The sequence below is a fragment of the Oryx dammah genome, unplaced genomic scaffold (genome assembly GCF_014754425.2).
Source record: "Oryx dammah isolate SB20612 unplaced genomic scaffold, SCBI_Odam_1.1 HiC_scaffold_6, whole genome shotgun sequence".
Taxonomy (NCBI): Eukaryota; Metazoa; Chordata; class Mammalia; order Artiodactyla; family Bovidae; genus Oryx; species Oryx dammah.
In genome coordinates this window covers 33637982-33658198 of record NW_024070190.1, presented here as the reverse complement: position 1 = coordinate 33658198, position 20217 = coordinate 33637982, and the positions used below count along the sequence as shown (strand labels likewise).

Genomic DNA, 20217 nt, shown 5'->3' with positions numbered 1-20217 from the left:
GCCCAGGTAGCTCTCCTGAATTCTCAACCTAACACAGAAGAAGCCTGAGTCTTTACCTAACCCTGGCTGAAACCACAAGATGAGGAGGAAATTGGAAGCCTGCCAGGGTGGAAATCATCCCCCTTGTCTGCTCTCTCTGCTTCCCACAAAGGAAGAATGCTGCCAACCAGAGGCAGGGAGAAGGAGATGGCAGTTGATCACAAGGCTGGTCTGCCGCCCTCTGGGTGTTTCTCAGGGCGCCTCCTGGGGTAACTCCAGTTCCTGTGGACATAAGGACAGTCAGCACCTAGAGAACTCAACCATAGAGGATGGATTTAAATAGCAGCGGGGATCATCTGAGTGGTAGAAAATTGGTGCCCACCACCGCTGCACCCCTGCTGCCCATGACAGACATTGCTAATCAATTAGGAGGCATTTTAACCAAGTGCTTTCCTCGGTCACTACCAGTCTACTGGAGTCCACACTAGCTGACAGTTGTTGGCCATTCCGGCTCTAGATTTAAGAGAGGGTATCTTGATGCCAACTGTGAGACTGAAACAGATGACCAAGGGAAGTATATGTGTCTCCTACTTGAGGAAACACAGGATGTTCAGCTGCTGGCCTTGGTTGAAAGTGATGCTTGCTGGAATACCAGCTAACACATACTATGTGTTAGACTCTGTTGTATTTTTATGGAAGCAGTATAATAAAGTGATTACAAGCATGGACTCTGGAGCCAAGCCTCCTGGGTCTGAATCCTGCTTCTGCCACTTCTAGCTGTGTGACCTTGGGCAAATTACTTTAACTCTCTGCGCCTCAGTTTCCTCATCTATAGGATGAGAATAGTGATAGTACCTGCCTCATCCACATGTAAGGAATATATACATAATTATATGTATGGCCTGGAGAAGGAAATGGCAACCCACTCCAATATTCTTGCCTGGAGAATCCCATGGACAGAGGAGCCTGGCGGGCTACAATCCATAGGGTCACAAGAGTCAGACACGACTTAGTGCCATCTTTCTTTCTTATATGTATGGTTATGTGTGTATATGTATACATATTATACATACCTATATCTGTGTATACTTATGTATATATCTTTCCATATTTAAACTCTAGAAACAGAAGGCTTCCCTAGGTGATCCCCAAAGATTTTCAGGAGGAAATTATTATTCTTTGCATTTTTATTCATTAATTTACTACTTCATTTTATTTCCATCCCACGTTATTCCAAGAAACATTTGGGAGGGATTCATAAACTAAATATGGAAACAGTGGGTAGGTGTGTGGAGAGCAGAGGCAAGAAAGCAAGGGGCATCCAAGCTGACGACCCCACAGCATCCTGTGCAGCCAAGCCACAGGTTCAGCTTTGAGCTTCCTGGTGGACAGAGCGATCAGGAGAGCAGAGCTGCTCAGGGAGCATGGAGGGTTAGGGGAGCACTGGGTTGGGAACCCTCCACAGATGCGCCTGCCTTTGGAACCGAGGGAGGTGGCCGCCCCTTGTGGGCACGCTCCCTGATGGCATTTAGAAGCGGCGGAAAGAGGGACTGGCTCAGCGCTACAGCTCTGGATCAAGGAGGACACCAGGGGGCCCCAGGCTGTCTTTGTGGGGCTGGGAAAAAAGGCGGCTGCGTTCCCAGGTTCATTTGTTCACAAGCATGAATTAAAGACCTACTAAAAGCTCAGCACTCCTCAAGGCACTGGGGACACACCCACGAGCAAAGCAGAAAGTGCCCTGCCTGCCCTAGGAGCTTACCCTTTGGTGCCCTGGGGGTAAAACTCGGCAGAGAGAAGGGGTGGACACTGACCCTCTACCTACGGAGCTGCTAACCAGCATCCCCTGAGCTTGGTTCTCTGTGGGGCGTCACTGCTCCCCACCCCACCTCCCGGACATCCTCAGAAACAAGGCCCCAGGAAGGGGGCCTTATTCCTGGTACTGCCTGCATTTGCTCAGCAGCCCTGGGGCAGAGGGACTTGTCTCCAGATGGGCACCCTGAGACCTACTGCTGGTGTTGCTGTGGGCTTCTGGGAAGAGTGGGATGTCAGGAAGGAGAGAAACATGCCTGACGGCTGTGCCTCTGAAAGGAGAGCGCAGGCCTGGCTGCACACACCTGCCAGCCATCCTCTTCTCCTCTGATGACTGTGGTCCTCAGCGCTGGCTCCCTGCCAGCCCTGTGCCACATGCTCTACGTACATCAGCTCATTCGATCCCAAGAGGTAGAGATTGTTCTCCCATTTACAAGATGAGGAAACTGAGGCACAGGGAGGCCAAGCGGCTTGCCTGAAGTCACTGACTAGTAAGTGACAGCCAGGCCGGCCGACACCAAAGCCCTGCTCTTAACTGAAGCTGGCTTCTCCCTTACCATGACCCTGTCTCTCCTGACCCCAGGCCTCAGCCATGGGGGCTTGGCTCCAGAAGCTCTCTCCAGGTGGTCCTCCCCACCCTCTGCAGGGCACCCCACCACCCTCTTGTATCAGATCTATCTGGAAGTTGGAGGCCAGAAGGAAAAACATATGAGTTTCTCAGAAGCTCCTTTGTTCCTGCGCCCCCTCCTGTGCATATTACTCTGAGAATAACTATTATGATCAATGCTTCATTGAATGTTTTCCTCTCTTCAATGGGATTTTAGATCCATCATAGGGAGTCTTTAGTCTACACCCAGAACTGTGCTAGGCAAGAGTCCTAGAGTTATTCATATAAAGGGTTTGAGACAGACACAGCTGTGGTCAGTGAAGACAGGCTCCCAGAGCCACATGGGCTGGGGTCCCACCTCCTGCTCACCCTCAGCGCCAACTCACTGGAGAGAGAGTGGCCTGAAGCCAGTTAGAGGCATCAAAGGAAGGAAGTCCCACTGCTCCCCTCACCATCCCGGTGGAGGGGAAGAGGTCCCCCCGGGGAGGCGCCCACCCTCTGCTCCCTGGTCATGGTCCACTGGCACAGACGGGGCAGGTCCCCCAGAAGTGTCCCAGGCAGACTGGCTCCATCAGAGGTGGTGTCTGGCTTCTCCTATGTGGCAGGACAGGGAGGGCCAAGCCCCAGGCCCTCAGGCCCTTTCCCAGGCCAGGGCCAGAACACATGCGTGGGAACCCTGAGGCACAGAGGCTCAGAGAGAGGGGGCGAGCTGGTGAGGCCCAGAGCTCTGATGGTCTTTGAGGGATAGTTATGAAGAGGCATTCTTGTCTTCTGTCCCCTGCACAGGCCCTGGGCCTGGCACAGAGAAGGCCTCTGCCAGCGGCTTTCCTGAACGAATGAATGCATGCTACAACTGAAAGGAAGTTTAGTGATTAAGGCCCTGTCTTCATTTTGTCTACAAAATAACAGAGGCTCGTAGAGCACAAGGGACTCCAAGGGCACCCAGCTAGATATTGCAATACACTGACCTTCCTAAACTTCACTCTTCCTCCTTAATTTCAGGGTCCTGCTGGAAGACCCGGCCTCCCGGTAAGTACCTTTCATTTCTTTTTACCTTTGCCTTTCTCTCACGTGCTCTTCCTCAATCCAAGGACAGGAGAGGGTGGGTGGCCACTTTCTACCAGGTGTGTCTGGATGGGAGGCCTCTCTTCAACATCTCTAACCTACGGCTGAGGGTGAAGCACCTGGGTACCTTTCCTGGGGGGCTGGGTGGGAAGGCAGCCCCCTGGCTTACTGGTTATCCTGCATACCAGCTTCATTAAAGGCCACTGTCCCTGCTATGTCCCCTGGTAAGAGTAGACTCAAACACTTTATTTTCCCCCTGAGTTACCATTTCTGAGTGCTAGAGAAGCTGGGTCCAGTAACCATGGGGGCTTTGGGATAAAAGGAGAAATAATACTCATAGCCGTCTCTCACTGAGACCTTAATACATGCCAGGCATCAAGCTAAATGCTCTCTATATGTTTGATTTGTTTACCAACTCAATAAAATGGGTACTATTATGCCCATTTTATAGATGAGGAAATAGAGAGGGGAAATAGCTGGTCCGATTGTCCAAGCCTCAGTTGTAGACCTCTTGAAGGCCCCATGTTATCACACAGCATCCCATACTATTGTTTTCTGTGATCCATACTGGGCATCTGAGACCCATCTTTAAAGTCTTCAAAGACATTGCCCTGTGGGGTGTAGCTTGGGGCATCGAAGCATGGAGTACTGGATACCATGGGCCCTCGGATGGCTGTTGGCTCAGGTGAGATGCTCTAGCCAGCCAGAGGGCCAAGGTGGCCATTTAGGGGGAGCCAGGGCTGGCACCAGGCTGCCCTCTCTCCCTGCCCTGAAGGCCACATCAATTGGATTCCAGAGCCTCCCGTGCATCTTTCTATCCCAGTTACTCCTCTTTTCAATGTGAATTGTACTATAACCTCTTGACTAAACCAGTAACTTCTAGAATTCAAATCTAGCAAGGACTCTCTTAATGAAATATATGTGGGAGAATGTTTAGCTTTGAAAATGAAAACTGTCCCAACAAGTACGAACCCTGGAGCAAAGAAGGACAGGGAAATCTGTCCCATGAAATCCAAGGAGAGGGAAACGTCAGATGACTGGGGGAACGTGGGCAGACTTTGTTTTTTCTCTGACAACGTCCACCTTTAAAAAGCATTTGGGGGCAATTCGCAGAGCAGGGGCCGCCACACAAAAATTTCCAGTCTCCGGCCACTCCATGCCCATCCCTAAACCAAGCATTTTATGGCCAGGACTGCAAAGACCATTAGTTTAAAAAAAAAAAGAAAAGAAATGAAACCAAAACACACATCCTGCAAGATCATTCAAAAACACAAGAGCAAGTGGGCCATTGGGATGTCACAAGTGACGACCAGTGGGCCTGGCATCCTCAGTGGGAAAGGTCACAGCCCTACTCAGGCTTCCCCATGAAGGGACCTGGGAGTGACCAACAAAAAGATCTGCTGATGCTTGTTGTGAAGGGCAAAAGTGTGAAGGGCAAAAGTGTGAAGTACACACATGCTTATAACAATTGCTTCTCCGGAAACTTGCTGGGCTCAGTACCTATAGACAAAGTCTACACGGCACTCACCAGGTGGCAGGCACCCAGAGTTAGATTCCCAGAGCCATAGTCTCTTGGCATCCTCTCAGCAGCCCCAGGAGAGAGACCTGGATGCTCAGGGAGCTTCAAGGAGCTCATGATCCATGCTCATAACCCTTGCTGCAACCCCGCCACTCTTTCCCAAAGTCTGAACACTTTACTGAAGACACCTTCAGTCTTGACAGTGTGCTTGTAACAGGAGCCCAATTCAGAGCTGGTTGCTACTCCCTGGTGTGTCCATGTACATCTTAGGATGCTAATTATCCCTCACAGCATTTGCCTAAGTGGCGTCAGCAGACACAGAATCACTCCAGAAATGCCCACCCTTCAGATGAACCCACAAACCCAGCTCTTTCCTACCGGGACAAACACCATCTGATTTTCAGCTCCTGTAGCTTTCCATCCTTCTAGGCTCCCAGCAAACCCCAAGCCCTACCCTAGATTTTATGAGTCTGCACATATATGATTGCAAAAAAATATTCTCTACCAAAAGAGGGAGGAATAAAACTTAATAAGCAGATTTCCAGAATGAGGAGATATAACCCCTGGCTGCAAAACAAAGCAGTTCCATCTGAGCAGCTGAAACTTGTGATGCGGCTGAAGCCACATGGCGCAGTGATGGTGCCGGGTTGGTGGCGAGGAGGGGCAGGACTCTATTACTAGTCTTTGCAGACACAGGGCTTGGGGAGGAGCTGGGGACCACGGGGGCTATTCCCCAGCTCTGGCAGAGACAGAGCAAGGGTAGGGATTCACCCTTCTGTCAGATGGGAGCTGCCATTCACTCTCCCTGCCTTGAAGCTGAGCGTGATGAGGATGCGACCAAACAGTCTGTGGGGCTCAAGGGGCAAGTTCACCCACGATGCCTGGAAATCATTCCAACCGCCCAGACAAACCAGATCTTGGGTGTGTAGCTAGCCATGGGGCCCCTCACATGCTGGCCCGGCTCCGGCCACCTCTAATTGTTTCTGCCTCCTTCATCAGGGGGACAAAGGTGCCATTGGGATGCCTGGACGTGTGGTGAGTTGGAGCATCTCGGCCCACTCGGGCAGCCATTGCTTGCTTCCCTGTGCTGGCCTGGCCTGCAGACCCCCCCACCCCCTAGGAGGCAGTCGGACCTCTCGCTTCTCCCCAAGGCTGCTGCAAAAAGGACACTCGAGGAAGAGGGGAATGGTTTATTCCAACCCTTCAGATCTTGCAAAATGGCTTTAACTCTCTAGAGAACTGCCATGGCAAAGGAAAAATCCAAAAATGGCACGAATAAAGGCTCTTTGCCAATCACTACCAAGGACTCCCATCCACCCTACGCCCTAACCCCCCCGCCACCGCCCCGAGACAGGCAGCTCACCCTCACATTTATAGCTGTTCCTGCAACCATCCTCCAGCAAGAGCAGTGAAAGATGGCAGGAAACGCAAATGGAAAGTGCCCTACAGAAACTACAGGGTAGCCAGCGTCTGGAGGCATCTTCCCTAGACAGAGGCTAATAGGGCTTCCTTCCAGGCAGTGCCTCCAATCCTCACCAGGAAGGTGGGGGTTAAAGCCTTCGTTTCCTGCTGAAAAAACAAGATGGTGAAATGGAAGGCATGATAGGGAGCTTCTGTCACAAATGGGAAGGTTAGCGCTAGACTTTGAGGGCCGAGCACCAGGGTTTTTCCTGGTGCTTGGAAAGGCAGCACCTGGTGGCCGCCTAAGGCAATGATGACCACACACCAGCCTGCCCGCCCCCCCAAGTCTAGGACATGGCCCGAGCTCCTCTCCCCATCTGACCTCTGACTCCCCACCAGCCGCCAGCCTTAACCTCCACCCTGGTTTCCAGTGCCCCCTGACCAACCCCATGCCATCTCTCCATGTCACTCACATGCTTTGCCTTGTTTACATCACCTCTTGGCCTGGGCTGGCCTTAGGCCTGGGTTTGGCATCCTGTGTGCATGGCTGGCCTGGTGTGAGCCCGGTGCTCAGAGGCACCAGATCACAGCTAACACTTGAAAGTGCTGTCTCTTGTGCTCAGGGCCTTCCATGCATCAGCTCACTCGGTCCTTCCAAGAACTACATGAGGCAGGCACGATGTCCACCCCCATCGTTCAGATGAGAAAACTGAGGCTCAGATGTTCAAGTGTCTGTCCCAAGGTCACAGGTCCAGGAAGTGGCTTATTTTAATCCAGGCAGCCTGACTAAATCTGTGCTCCTAACCCTAATAATGGAATCCTGCCTCCCACCTCCCAAATCCCCTCCATGGGCATCACGGCTCTAAGGAGGGTCTGATCCTTAGGGTGAAGCCATAGTTCTAAGCCTAGGTTCTGGGACACTTCAGAGGTTCAGGACAAGGGTTCCATGTCGCAGAGCTTTGAGCTCCCTTGGGCCACCCAAGAACTGTCAAGACAGGGAGACTGGGAGCCCTGGGCCACCCTGTTGGGCAGTTCTCCCGCCGCTTCCCAGATCACAGCACTGTGGCATCCCTGCCTCACCCTTTCTCTAGGCTTCAGCTCTCTAAGCCCAAACCCTGAGTCCCCCAAGCTGTCAGTGTGTCCTGTGTAGAGTAGGGGGATGACATTCAGCCAGCCTTTCTCAGGGGCTCACTTTGGGAAAGCCTGGGCCAGGTTCATTTTCCACCACAGCCTTCTGAGATCCTGTTTGTCTATGAGCACATTGAAACTCAGTTTACCCAGGATTAGGGTGGAGTTGGGTCTGGTACCCAAGACACCCAAGTCCTTGCTCCTGACAAGTAAGCTTCAGGAGTCTACCCTGTGTGCAGCCGCCAGCCTGCCGGGAAGCCTGCAGAGAGCAAAGCAGCCCCTCCAGGCCTGCCCCCTCATGCCCTCCTTCTCGGGCCCTATGGATATATCCCCCCAGGAAGTATCCATCCACGCCTTGTTCTGGCCACAGGGAGGCAGGGGGGGAGGGAGGAGAAAGAGCGACAGGAGGTCTCCCCATTTCCTTCTACACAAAGCTATTTTCAAACCACCTTGGTGCTTTTATGCTGCTTGTGCTGTTTTAAATGTGACAATGGGCCCATCTGGCTGCCCCGTAGGTGTCCTGGCACGGGCCACCTGAGAAGTACGGTGGGTGGACGATGGGTGTGAAATGCCTGAGAAGTTCTCATGATTCACCAGAGGTGGCGCTCCTGGCTGCTATGAATGAGGGTGGACTGGTCACCGTGGGTCCAGGGGTCCTTGGCCATGACCCACTTCCCTCTGCCTCCCGGCCGCGTCCTCCCAGATGTGTGTCCTTCTGTCTGTGTTCCTCTTCGCATCTTGCCTGGCCACCCCTAACGACTCCTGTCGCGTCTAGCCTGGCAGCTTCGTGCTTGGTGTTCGGCTAGACCTTCAAAAGGGCTGGACTCCACTCACCTCACAGTCCTTGAAAGTCTGTCCCATGCCCACTCCCTCCTCAAAAGACCCAGGCTGCTGAGGCCACAGCTCCGCAGACATGTTTCTGGCCTGGGTGGGCTCTCCTTCTTTCTGTCTCTCTCTGTCTGTCACATACACACACACACACCATGCACACAGATGTCAAGAGGGCTTCTTAAGGTCCCTGCCACTATTTCCTTCCTAGTTATCTGGCTGGGTCCAGCCTTTGGGCTGAGACAACAGCCATCCACGAGCTATGCTTGTCAGACTTGGGACCTGTCGAGTGTCAGCATCTGTGTTTGGTTTTGTTTCTTATTTCACGGTGATTTCTTGTGTTTGGTCATCATGCCATTAACACGAATTCTTGTGTGTGTGTCTCTCTCTCATCCTTTCTTTTTTCTCTCCCTCCCTCCCTCTCTCTTCCCTGCACCCCATGTTGCATGTGATCGCCCCAGGGAGGAAAGGGCCAACCAGGCGAGAAGGTGAGTCCACACTTTCCCTTCCGCAGCAGTGCCTCCACCCCCTGGACTCATGCGGGGTGCTTTTGGAAGCCCCCCATTCCAGCCCTCCTCCTGGTGCACAGGCCCCAGTGGAGGCTGCCAGCCCAGCCTGCTCTGCCCTCGCGGCCTCTCACGGCCGGGTCTCCTCACAACCTCCACCCCATCAGGCAGCAGTCGTGGGCTGAGGTCCCACTTCCCCGACTGAGGTCCCACTTCCCTGGCTGAGGGGTCTCTGCTGCCCGTGGGGGCTGCGCATGGCCTCCTGGCACTGATTTTGGCCTTAGACAGTCACCCTTCCCAGAGGTGAGGACAGAACCAGCTGCCGTTGTCTGTGGCTGGTCCTAACCCCATCTGCAGCCCACCACTGCCCCCTCAAACCGAGACACTCTCTTTGTGCTGCCCCCCGAGAGAGTCCCCCGGCAAACGCCCAGACAGACTCCCGGGGTGTTAGAGTGGAGTCTCCCAGGAAGCTAGGCGCCAAAGAAACAGTCCTCTCCTGGAACTGGGTGGGCTCTGAGGGATTATAGAGCAGTGTAGCTAACCAGCTGGCTCTCGAGATGAGGCCCAGAGTGGGTGTGGAGCTTGCCCGAGGTCCCACAGGATTAGAGATGACCAGAGGGCTAGAAGCAGACTCCTGGCCCCAGCTCCACACTTCCTTGCCTGGACACCGCAGTGTGTATTTCTGCAAGTCTCCCCATCTCCGAAATAACGACAACAGTAACGACAGCAACAGCCATATATTAAGTGCAGACTGTGTCAGGCGCTGTTTTAAGCAGTTTACTCTGTAACAGTAACGTCCCAGGCAACAGTGATGTAGCCCTTCCAGGGAGGCTTGGTAGTCCCATTTACATGAGAGGGAACTGAAGCACAGAGAGGCAGGGTCGCATACCCGACGTCACACAGCAGAAAGTGACAGAGCTGGGGACTTCCCCGGCAGTTAAGACTCGGTGCTTCCACTGCAGGGGGCACAGGTTCAATCCCTAGTCTGGGAACTAAGATCCCACATGCCTCATGGCATGGCCCAACAATTTAAAAATTAAAAAAAAAACTTTTTAAAATGACAGAGCTGGAGAGGATTCCCAGGGTGCCTGACTCCAGGTTGGACTCAGGTCCCTAACCACTGTGCTATGCTGTCTTCCAAGTATAACGAAGACTGGGTCTCACCCTCACGGGTGGTTAAACCACCCAGGGGAAAGACAGAGGACATGATCACAGTATAAGAATAATAGCAGACACTTGTTAGCCCCTTCGGAGACCCGGCATTCTTTTAAGCATTTTACACCATTATCTCATGAAATTTTCACATCTACCCTATGAGACAGGTGCTATTATCTCTGCATTACAGATTAGGAAACTGAGGCAGAGAGAAGTTAAGTAGCCCAAGGTCAGCCTGCACAGAGCAGAGCTGGGCTTCAAACCCAAGGATTTTGGCTCCTATCCATCACACTCTGTTGCCTTGTATAAAAATTATTATATAATTGCAATGGAATAAACAGCTACTTAATTTGAATTCACTCTTCACCTGCGTGTGAGGCATGACATTTTACAAACGTATTTCCGTCCCTTGCCCTGTAAGGGCAGCAGAGTTTCTCTCAGCATCCTGTTCACAGAGGAGATATGTGGGCTCAGAGAGGTTCCGTGAGGCAGAGCAAGACCTACAGGTGAGGCCTGGGCATTTCCTGGACTCCTGGAGGGAAGTAGCATCCTGCCATCCTCCAGCCAGGCACCGTCAGGATCCTTCTGCCAGAACATGACCTCTCATCCCCACCTGTGTTCATAAACCTTTCATCCTCCTTCTGTCACACTTCCCCCAAGCTCCAGCACACGCACACGCACACACACACACACACACACACACACACACACACACACACACACAAGCTTATCTAGGCAGCTGGACAACATGGCACTTTGAGCCTCCAGCCCAGCATCCACCATCCTCTCCGGGCTGAAAACTCTGCCGCAGGCTTAACCCCTCTGTGTCACTCCATACCAGGACTAGGAAGCCAAGGCAGCTCTAACCTCCAGGCTCAGGCCTGCTGGGCCCACACAGCAAATGTGTGTCTTGTCCCCACCTCTGTTTACAGCAGCTCCATCCGGGGGCGGGCTGCTGCCTGGCAGTTCCAGGGTGTGCAGCCACGTGGGCACTGGGGACTGGGGAAGAAGGCTCAGGGGGTGTGAAGTTTGGCTGGGGTTGGGGCAGGCTGGGGAGCATCCTGAGCAGGACCCTGCGGGGACACCTCTAGGGCCTGAGCAGCCATGGCTGAGCTGAGTCTCGCTCCTTCCCTCTCTCCCCCGACCCCTGCGCCTCCCTCTTTCCCATCTCTGCACGGCATCCTCTTCTCCCCACTTCCCGGCCTGGGGGCCCACCGCCCTCTTTCTCTGGTCCCCAATTACATGCTGTCACTCATATCTCTTCTCTCCATTCCTCCTGCTTCCCCACTGCCCTTCTTGATCCTTCTGGAATGTTCCATGCATCCTCTTCTCATCTCCTCTCCTGTGAGCCCTTCATCTTCCTCCACATCCTCTGCCTCCTTGTCCTGTGGTCTCTGGGTCTTGGGGCCCCCCCTTGCCCTCTCTGCCTTCCCCACCTGCCAGCTTCTCCTTTCTGTTCTTCCCCTCTCCCCTCCCGTCCCCTCCCTCTCCCCCTCCTCCCTGTTTCTCTCCCACGCAGGGCGCCCCAGGAGATGCCGGCATGTCCATCATTGGTCCCCGTGGCCCCCCTGTAAGTGGTTTTTGCCCTTCTTTGGGATGGATGGATGGGTGAGTTAATGAGAAGGGCTGGGTGGGGAGGGGGGTACACAAGTCCTGGCTGTGCCTCTGGGTGTGATGCCTACCACATGGGGTGCAGTCAGCCTGGCCAGGCCTCAGTGCTGCTGTCGATATCAAAGAAAGTAGCCTAAATCCGCCTAAGTTACACCCGCTTGGGAAGGTTCCTGAGAGCCGACCCTCTAGCCACGAAATGACAGCAGCTGTGAGGCGGCCCTGCCGTTTACAGGCAGAGGGAGGAAGTGCTGGCTCTTCTTGGGGTGGGGAGGCCCGGTACTCCAGCTTTCCAGGGGACGAGCCTTGTTTCCAGATGCCCAGGGAGCAGCTACCCCAGAGGCCTGGTTCCCTGACCCAAGCTCCCACTCCTGGTCTTGGCAAAGCCTGCCCACCACTCGCCCACAGAGGCTCTTTTTTGTGCTTGGTCTGGGTCCCAGTACCCTCTGCCCAGTGGCCAGGGGCTTGGGAAAATAGAGAGACACTTCCCCTCCAGTACAGTTCCTTAGGGACCCAAAGAGGGGCTCGGGTGATGCTGCGGGAAGATACCGTGACTGTGGGAAGGAGGACTGACTGTTTTTCTCAAAGAGTGTCCGACCCACGGGGCTTCAATCAAATCTCCAATTGTCAGAGCAGAAGGGACCTCTCAGAAGGGGAAACTGAGGCACAGGGAGAGGAACGGGCTTGGCCAGGGTCCCGCAGATACAGAAGGATTAGAACCCAGGACCCCTGGCCCCAGGGCTCCCCCCATAGCAATGGGCTGCCATCTCCATGCTCTCCTGGGCTCTTTTGCGGACTGACCATGCATGGGAGGGGGAAGGGATGTGGAGGCCTAGCCTCAGACTCCCAGAGCCTCACCCAGTGGGTGGATGAAGCCCTCTAACTTATCCCCCTGTGTTCAATGGCAAGCAAGAGTCTTCTACCCACAGACTAGGAGAGGGGTCAGAGAGCAAATTGCTAAGCTCTGTCCAAGGGAGAGGACCCTTGGATAGTCAGGGAGGGGCTATGGTGAAAGCTGGGAGCAGAGGGGGAGAGCCCAGGAATTTTAGCAGGGGAAGCCAAAGGATAGAGTGGGGCTGGCAGGGCTGGCCAGCCGGGGGCCTGGGCTGGAGGCAGGGATTGAAGGGTCCTGGGCTGCACAGACAGGCTTCAACAAGGTTTCCAAGGCTCAGACCACACAATAGTCCTGAAGACTGACACTGTGCACTTACTCTATGGCAGTATCCTGAGACCGTTACACATAGCAGCTTACTTAACCCTTACGAGGACCTCACAGGGAGGTACTATGAGCACACCCATGTTACAGATGAGAAAATCGAGGCCCAGAGAAGTTGAGTGACTTGCTGAAGGTCATACAAGTAAGTGGGGCCTTGCTAGGCTATGACACTCAGCTGGGCTGTGTGCTCAGAGTCTGCCCTCTGACCTCTGCTGCTGTAGCAGACCACCCGGCCACAGAGTTCCCATCACCTATGTTTCTGGGCTCACGTGGCTGCTGCCACAATGGAATGTAAGCCCCCTCATGTATTGGGTACTCCTGACAAATGTGGTATGCAGCTGGAGGGCAAGTCAGGAGGGCAAAGTCAGAGAAAGACAGTGCCCTAGGTTCCAAAGGCAAGGACCAAGCCTGGGGTGGGCCTGTTAGGAGGACAGGGGAGTAACACAGAATACGGGCCGTACCCCTTGGCCACCATCTCTGCCTGCCTCCCTGTCTGACACAACGCTCCATTTGTGTGGATCAGGTTGGTCCTCTTACACCCTCTTAGCTGCAGCTTTCAGCAAGCTACGTAGAGGTGGTTGAAAACACCCCACATCCAGAGAATACGGGCAGAGGGCGGGGTCTGCTTTACCGAACACTGCCCCCCCAACCTTCCACCCTGCTTCTGGCTCAGCGTGCATAAATATAACCACCACGCTGGACTTGGTTCCAGCGGTGAGAAGTACTTTCTATTTCCGGTAATAGTGACTGCTTCCCTCTCATGGACACCTGGAGATATGCTGGGTCCTAAACTGAAAGATCATGTATGTGCTGGTCTGCAGCTCCCAAGAAAGCTGCGAGGCAGGCCCTGCCAGCCCATTTCCCAGAGAGGGAAAGACAGGTGCAGAGTTGGCCTGTGGTCACCTGGCTCCTCAGCGCTGGAGCTTGGTTTGGGCCCAGGCAGCCTCATTCCAATGCCAACGTTGTTTCCCCAATACCCTCTTTCATGTTTTAAGCTCAACTGTTTAAAAAGGATATTTACCTTGAGGAAAAAGCCCTCCCTGTGAGTGCTGGGTTCGTGTTAAGAAAGGCTTTATGGCTTGACCAGAAGGCTTGACCAAGCCCAGGGCCCTCTGATTTTGGCCTGTGTGTGTGACCATCACAAAGTTGGCTGGGCCCACCCCCCCTGAGTCCTCACTAGACACCAGGGCAGCCCCTGCAGCTCCTCCCAGCAAGCCCCCTGGAGCTAGTGAAAGTAGGGGGACCCCAGAAGACCAAGGGACCACTGCAGTCAAGGGGCAGAGGTCAAGTGGGCAAGCCCTCTGTGACCGGCAATGATGGGGAACATATGGCTTTCCACTTAGCCAGGAAGGGCCTTGAATATTCGCTGCTAATGAGAACCAGCCTTGCTGCTCTAGGGGCCACCTGCCTCCTCTCTTGGAACTTTAGAAATGGTCTTTGCAAAGGGGGGACCTCCACGCACTTTGGTGAAGGATGGTTCAAGACGCCAGAACAATGGGCCCCATTAAGCTGAGCTGGAGGCTGGGACCCCGAGACGCTGGCTGGCCCTGCAGGCACTGGAAAGGTCATCAGCCAGGCTAAGAAAGCCCACCATCTCAAAGGGAGCTTGTTCCTTCCCAGAGCCCCTAGCTTTTCTTCAGAGGCAAGAAAGAGCTGTCTAAAGTTCCAGCCCTCAGTCACAAGGAGACACCCTACAGCCAGCTTGATACACCTGCTGGATGTGTCTTCATTTATTCATTCCACTAATATTTGTCAGGCACCGACTGCATCCTAGATCCTGTGTAGACGATGAAACCCTGACTGCATCCCACTTACCCTTTTGCAGAGAGAAACCACCCTATAGTGATTATAGTCCAGATGGTCAGTGCTTGGCTGGGAACAATTAGGGACACGGAGAGAGGCACCTGACCTGGGGTGCAGGCAGGCAGGGAGGACTTCCAGGAGGAAGAGGTAACTAAACTGTAATCAAGAAGGAGCAGAACTTCCAAGGCAGGTACAATTCCTGTAAACTACTGGAGAAATGGACAAAGTCCTTTCTAAAAACATTATTTGTTTATTTGGCTGTGTTGAGTCTTAGTTGTGCCACGCAGAGTCTTCCATTGCAGCACACAGACTCTAACTGGGGCACGTGGGCTCAGTAGTTGTAACACGTAGGCTTAGTTGCTCCATGGCATATGGAATCTTAGTTCCCCAACAAAGGATTGAAATCAAGTCCCCTGCATTGTAAGGTGGATTCTTAACCACTGGACCACCAGGGAAGTCCCAGGAAAGTTTCTTCTAGAACAAAGCAAGAGCAAGGATGGTGAGAAGGAGGTTGTTGAGGTGAGGGAGGACCCAGTTTTGAGGGACATGATATCCAGGAGTTGGGACTTTATCCTTTGGGTTATGTTCTGCTAAGGGGGGACATGACCAGACTTGCAGTTTACAGAGTTCCCCTGATCCTTCCGGCTCCAGCACTGAGCATGTTTAGAAGAGGCTGCAGGTGCGGGGCTGGCTGGAAGGCTTAAAATGGGCTGTGATGAGAGTATTTACAGAATCACAGATTTCCAGAAATTGGCAAATGCTGCACAAAGCAGGGCTCTCTTCCCTACTCTCCCCAGCGTAAGTAAGTATTTACTAGCACAGAGTCCTGCTGAAAAGATGGTTAGCACTGACTTGGGGTGGGGGAGGTGGAATGAGGCAGGCTCTGGACAGATCTATGACTGGCTCTCTTTGAGAGGTCAGCCAGGAGGGAAGTTTCTCTCCAGCCAGAAACTTTGGTTCGTCTATGTTGCTTTACCCTACACACATAGGCAGGAGAAAGGGAGGGAGGAGTCGACACAGGGATCCACCCGGCTCCCTCTCTTCCCTGGCCTTGAACTAAGGGAAGAGATTTTAGAAAGCAACATAAAGCTTATTTCCCTTGTTCTTATATTGGTGTTGTTTAGTCCCTAAGTCGTATCCAGCTCTTTTGCAACCCCATGGACTGTAGCCTGCAAGGCTCCTCTGTCCATAGGATTTCCCAGGCAAGAATACTAGAGTGGGTTGCTGTTTCCTTCTCCAGGGGATCTTCCTGACCCAGGGATTGAACCCAGGTCTCCAGCTCTGCAGGCAGATTCTTTACTATCTGATCCACCATGGAAGCCCTTGTTCTTGTACAGAAGGACATAATATTAATCAGCAAATTAATCTACAAATAAATCTATCATCCATAATTTTAACATGATTCTAATACTAGTGAATTTGGGGGTTGGTTAGGAGTTCAGTGAAGCAATATTCAATTTCATTTGGAAAAAAATCTTGTAAGAATTTCAGAAACTTTTTGAAAAATAGAGAAAAGGGCATAGGAAGGAGAGGTGTAGTTCTTCTACTAGATAGTAAAACGTATTGTAGAAACAGAGCAATTAAAACAACAAACAGAACAGATATAAAGCTAAATGCATCTTGAAATCTGGTCCATGATAAAGACTTCACTTCCCAATAGAAAAATAAGATAGATTGTTCAGGAAATGCTGCTGAGACAACTACAAACAGCTTAGAAATCAGAATAAATTTCAAATGAACAAAATACTTAGATATAAAATATGCAGCCATAAAATTAGAGGACAAACCATGAGCAAACATTTATATTTCTGAACTGAGGAAGGTCTTTCAAAACGTGACCTAAAACCCGGAAGCCATAGGAAAATATTGATACTTTGTTGACACAGACGTAGAGTTTCCATATGGCAGAAAGCATACCATAAAAAAGACAAATGCCAAATTGGAAAGAATATTTGCAACACATATGACTCCCAGTTATTATTCTTGTCAAAGAGCTTTACTCAAATCAGTAGGAACAAGATAGAATGCACACAGGCAGTTCCCAATAAATACAGCCAGTCAATAGCCATTGGAAGAGGTGTCCACCTTCGGCATAGACGTGAAGAGATAGAAATTAAAGTCCAGTTTCAAGCCTCTCCATGTGCCTCCCCAATCCGCAGCCTCTCAAGGAAGTGGAGTCCCGGTTTCCAGCTGGTCAGTGACAACATCCTTCCCAAGATCTCCTGAAAAAGCCTTGGTTAGCCCCAAACTTGGCTCTGGGTTGGAGAGACGCACCCTGCTACCAGGGACGGCTCTGTAATTAGCAAACCATGTGATTACCCCCACCATGTAAATATTATCCGGAGCGGGACTGAAGATGTTTCTTGGAATCCTTTCCTCCTGACCTTTTCTTCAGGCCTCTCAGAGTTCAGCCTAACCGAAAGTTTACACTGGGAGGTTTCCGGGTTTTCTCCTTTGTGCTATTCTTAGCATCACTTATCCTTGAGAGGAGAGAAGCCTGGGCCCTTCTGCTACATGAGTGGTATCTCCACCCTCTTCCCCTTTTGGATGCTTTCCACAAGCCCATCTGAGGCCCGGAGCATGCTCCAGTGTGCTACCCGCCTGACCACTGCATGGATTCTGCCCACAGGGACCCAGTCCCACCCAGCCTTGTCCCCTGAGCATGTCCCCTGAGCAGAGGCTCTGGACACTCAAGTCCACAGCTTCAAGGAGGACCCAAGGGGCCCAGAGAGGTTTCATGTTTACAGCAGATGGACCCAGAGAAATCCTCCTCAAGATATAGGGTCTGATTTGAATCTACTGCTTGGCAAGTACAAACCTCCATTGACCCTGAGACGTATCAGATCAAAAGCAACCTTACTGAGTTCTGGTGCCCTTAAGTTCAGTTCAGTTTAACAAATTTCAGCTCAGGTTACCGTGATGATGGCAGCTACCATCTCAATAGGCTCTGAAGATATAACTAAATGACCCTGTGAGTTTATATAGCTAGTCCCATTCTATAGATGAAGAAACTGAGGCATGGGGAAGATAAGCAGCTTGCTCCAAGTCACACAGCCCTCAGTGGAGGTGGAGACAGGATTAGAACTCAGTCTGCCTGACTCAAAACCCAGACTTGGGAAGAGACTGAGGCCATCTCAGCCCAGGGGAGACTCCAAGCTTAGAGCTAGGCATGTGAGGGATGTGGTGTGTCCAGGGACAGGCAGGTCAGCCAGGGTGCCCAGGCAGAGAGTAGGTGGGAAGGTGAGGCACGTAAGGAGCTAAAGTGGTGCACTGGGATGAGATTGAGGCTGACCTTGAAAGATGTGTGAGCAAAAGAGAACTCTGGCTAGTTATTTGGATGGGGAGTGATGGGATCCAGGTTTCTCAACTCTGTCACCTTGGACCTCCTGGTCACCCCACCCCAGCCCTGGATCTGCACAGCCTCAGCCTTCTTCTCACCTCCACTCTTCTTTGTCCTGAATCTGGATCATAAACCTCTGGACTGTGGCCAATGAACCTGCCTCAAATTTCCAACCTGAATACCGATCTGTGTACTTTGCACCCTGGGGAAAATGAGCATGATGGCTCTGCATCCCACAAAGATGGGGGGGTGTATCCAGACATTGTCCAACGAAGAGAGCCCCATTAGCCAGGGTGAAGGGACTCAGGACAGTGGACAGTCTGACCTGTTCTGGCCTGAAAACACATTCCGAAGGTCAGTTCTGATATCCAAACCATCCTTAGATAGGTGGCCATGAGCACTAACTGTGTGAATGAAGAGGACTTGGACAATCACAGTCAAGGAGTTCAGTGTGCTGTAGGTTGAGTCCCCAGCATCCTTGCTCTCCACCCTGTTCCCACATAGGGGTTCAGAGCATCCAGGCGGGCAAAGAGGAACTCAGGGAGCTACTTCCCAGAAAGACCCGAAGGAGGCTGACTGCCTACGTTCCCCTTTCCCACCACCAGTCCCTGGAGGAGATTTCCTATCATGGTCCATGCCCATCTTTCCCCATCCTGCCTCCCAGGCTGCGTCTCCCAGGGACGATCACAGCGGAATGGGAGGGAATCCGTGGACCCTCTGGGAGCCCAGGTGAACCAGGGACTAAGGTTTGGCTTCCTCACCTCCTCACCCATCGTCACTCCTCTCCCACTCTTTTCAGGGTCAGCCAGGCACCCGAGGTTTTCCAGGATTTCCGGTAAGTGGAGAGGACTGGTGAGTTGTGTCTGCGGAGACCCCTGATCCTGGCTGGGTGATGAACTTCAGGCAGGGCTGGCCCTCAAGCTGCCTGTGCACTTCTAAACCCCCGTCAGCAAGGACCTCTTCCCGCTGGCTTTCATAGGAAGCTGCCAAGGAGAGTAGCCTGGTGCTCGACTCACAGTGCAGAAAAGGACAGGGACATCAACATGGAACTAGAGGCATGGCAGGCCAGACAGGCTGCAAGGTCACAGGCCAGGAAGCCTGGCTGGCCCGTGGACTCTGGGGAAGATGATGCATCCCGGGGAAGCCACCTCCACCCTGGCTATGAGGGTTAATCCTCCTGGGGTGTGGGGCAGTCGGCTGGCCATCTGAATGTCCGGGGAGCCCCTCCTAAGGCCTAAGACAGATTCTGAGAGCAGGATAGGAGGCAGGCCTTTCCCACAGGCCTCAAGACTGGCTGGCCCTGCTATCCAGGAACATGCCATCCACTCTCCTCTGGGGTGAGAAGGATTTTGGTACCAAGGTGACTGCCACCTGTCAGGTGCCAGGCATGGGGCAGGTGGCATTTCTTTCACTCCTCACAAAAACCCCATGTGGGAGATTATTTTATTCCCATTTTAGAATGAGAAGCCAAGGCTTACCTGTTTCATAACAGCCAGTGGTGAAGCAGAGACATGAACCCTACCTTGTTAGAGTCCAGAGCCTGTGTCCTTAAGCGCCCCCAGGCTGCCGGTCTGCCAGAACACCTGTGATGCTCAGCCTTCACCTCTGGCCTGTTTATCTTTCAGGGTCCCATCGGGCTCGACGGCAAACCGGTGAGTGGCTCCTTCGCGCTGTGGTCTCCTCCCCCTAGCTTGGTCCAGAGCACTAACCTGGGCTCTTTTAGTCCTTCTCGAGACCCTGACTCCTTAGAAGGCACTTTAGAAAAAAATGAGTGTTCTTGGGGTGTACAGTCATTGCCAATGAGAAGGGGAGGACGGGCCGTTAGAACGAGTCGCCCCAGCCCGCGTGGGTACAAATCCACGGCCAAACTGCCCTCAGCCTCTGGAGCAACAGCCATCCTAGAATGTGCTGATTCCGGGCCTCCTGAAGGAGCTGGAAAGGAGTGGGGCGGGGAGAGAAGAGGGCTGGAGAGTGCAACCTGCTACTCTGAAAGGAGCCCGGGCTCTAGCTCACACCCTCGCCCCCTGAACCCCCACCCCAGCACCTCAGGGTGCCTCCTGTGTTCTCCTCGGGGTCTCCCATCCTGGTTGAGCCCACACACATGCCCAAGTCCATGGGGAGGCTGCTGCCCGTCTAAAGCACCTCTCTGTTCATTTCAACCCTCTTGACATGGCAGACACAGATGTTCATGAGAGGGGCAGCTGTCGGGAACGGGGTCCTGATTGCAAACAGCTCACTTGCTCTTCTCCTTCC

The 20217-nt window shown here is 52.8% G+C and overlaps 1 protein-coding gene across 6 annotated transcripts in view; it reads left to right on the top strand.

Annotated features, from left to right (window-relative positions):
* Positions 1-20217, top strand: part of COL13A1 (collagen type XIII alpha 1 chain) — a 150404-nt gene that overhangs the window by 64025 nt on the left and 66162 nt on the right. For 5 of the 6 annotated variants that reach the window (XM_040242194.1, XM_040242198.1, XM_040242197.1 and 2 more), the window contains exons 4-9: positions 3398-3424; positions 5979-6014; positions 8798-8824; positions 11517-11567; positions 18764-18799; positions 19590-19616. In XM_040242194.1, coding sequence (XP_040098128.1) covers positions 3398-3424; positions 5979-6014; positions 8798-8824; positions 11517-11567; positions 18764-18799; positions 19590-19616 — 204 coding nt within the window. The remainder of the gene's footprint in view (positions 1-3397; positions 3425-5978; positions 6015-8797; positions 8825-11516; positions 11568-18763; positions 18800-19589; positions 19617-20217) is intronic. The other variant, XM_040242195.1, reaches the window with a different exon arrangement.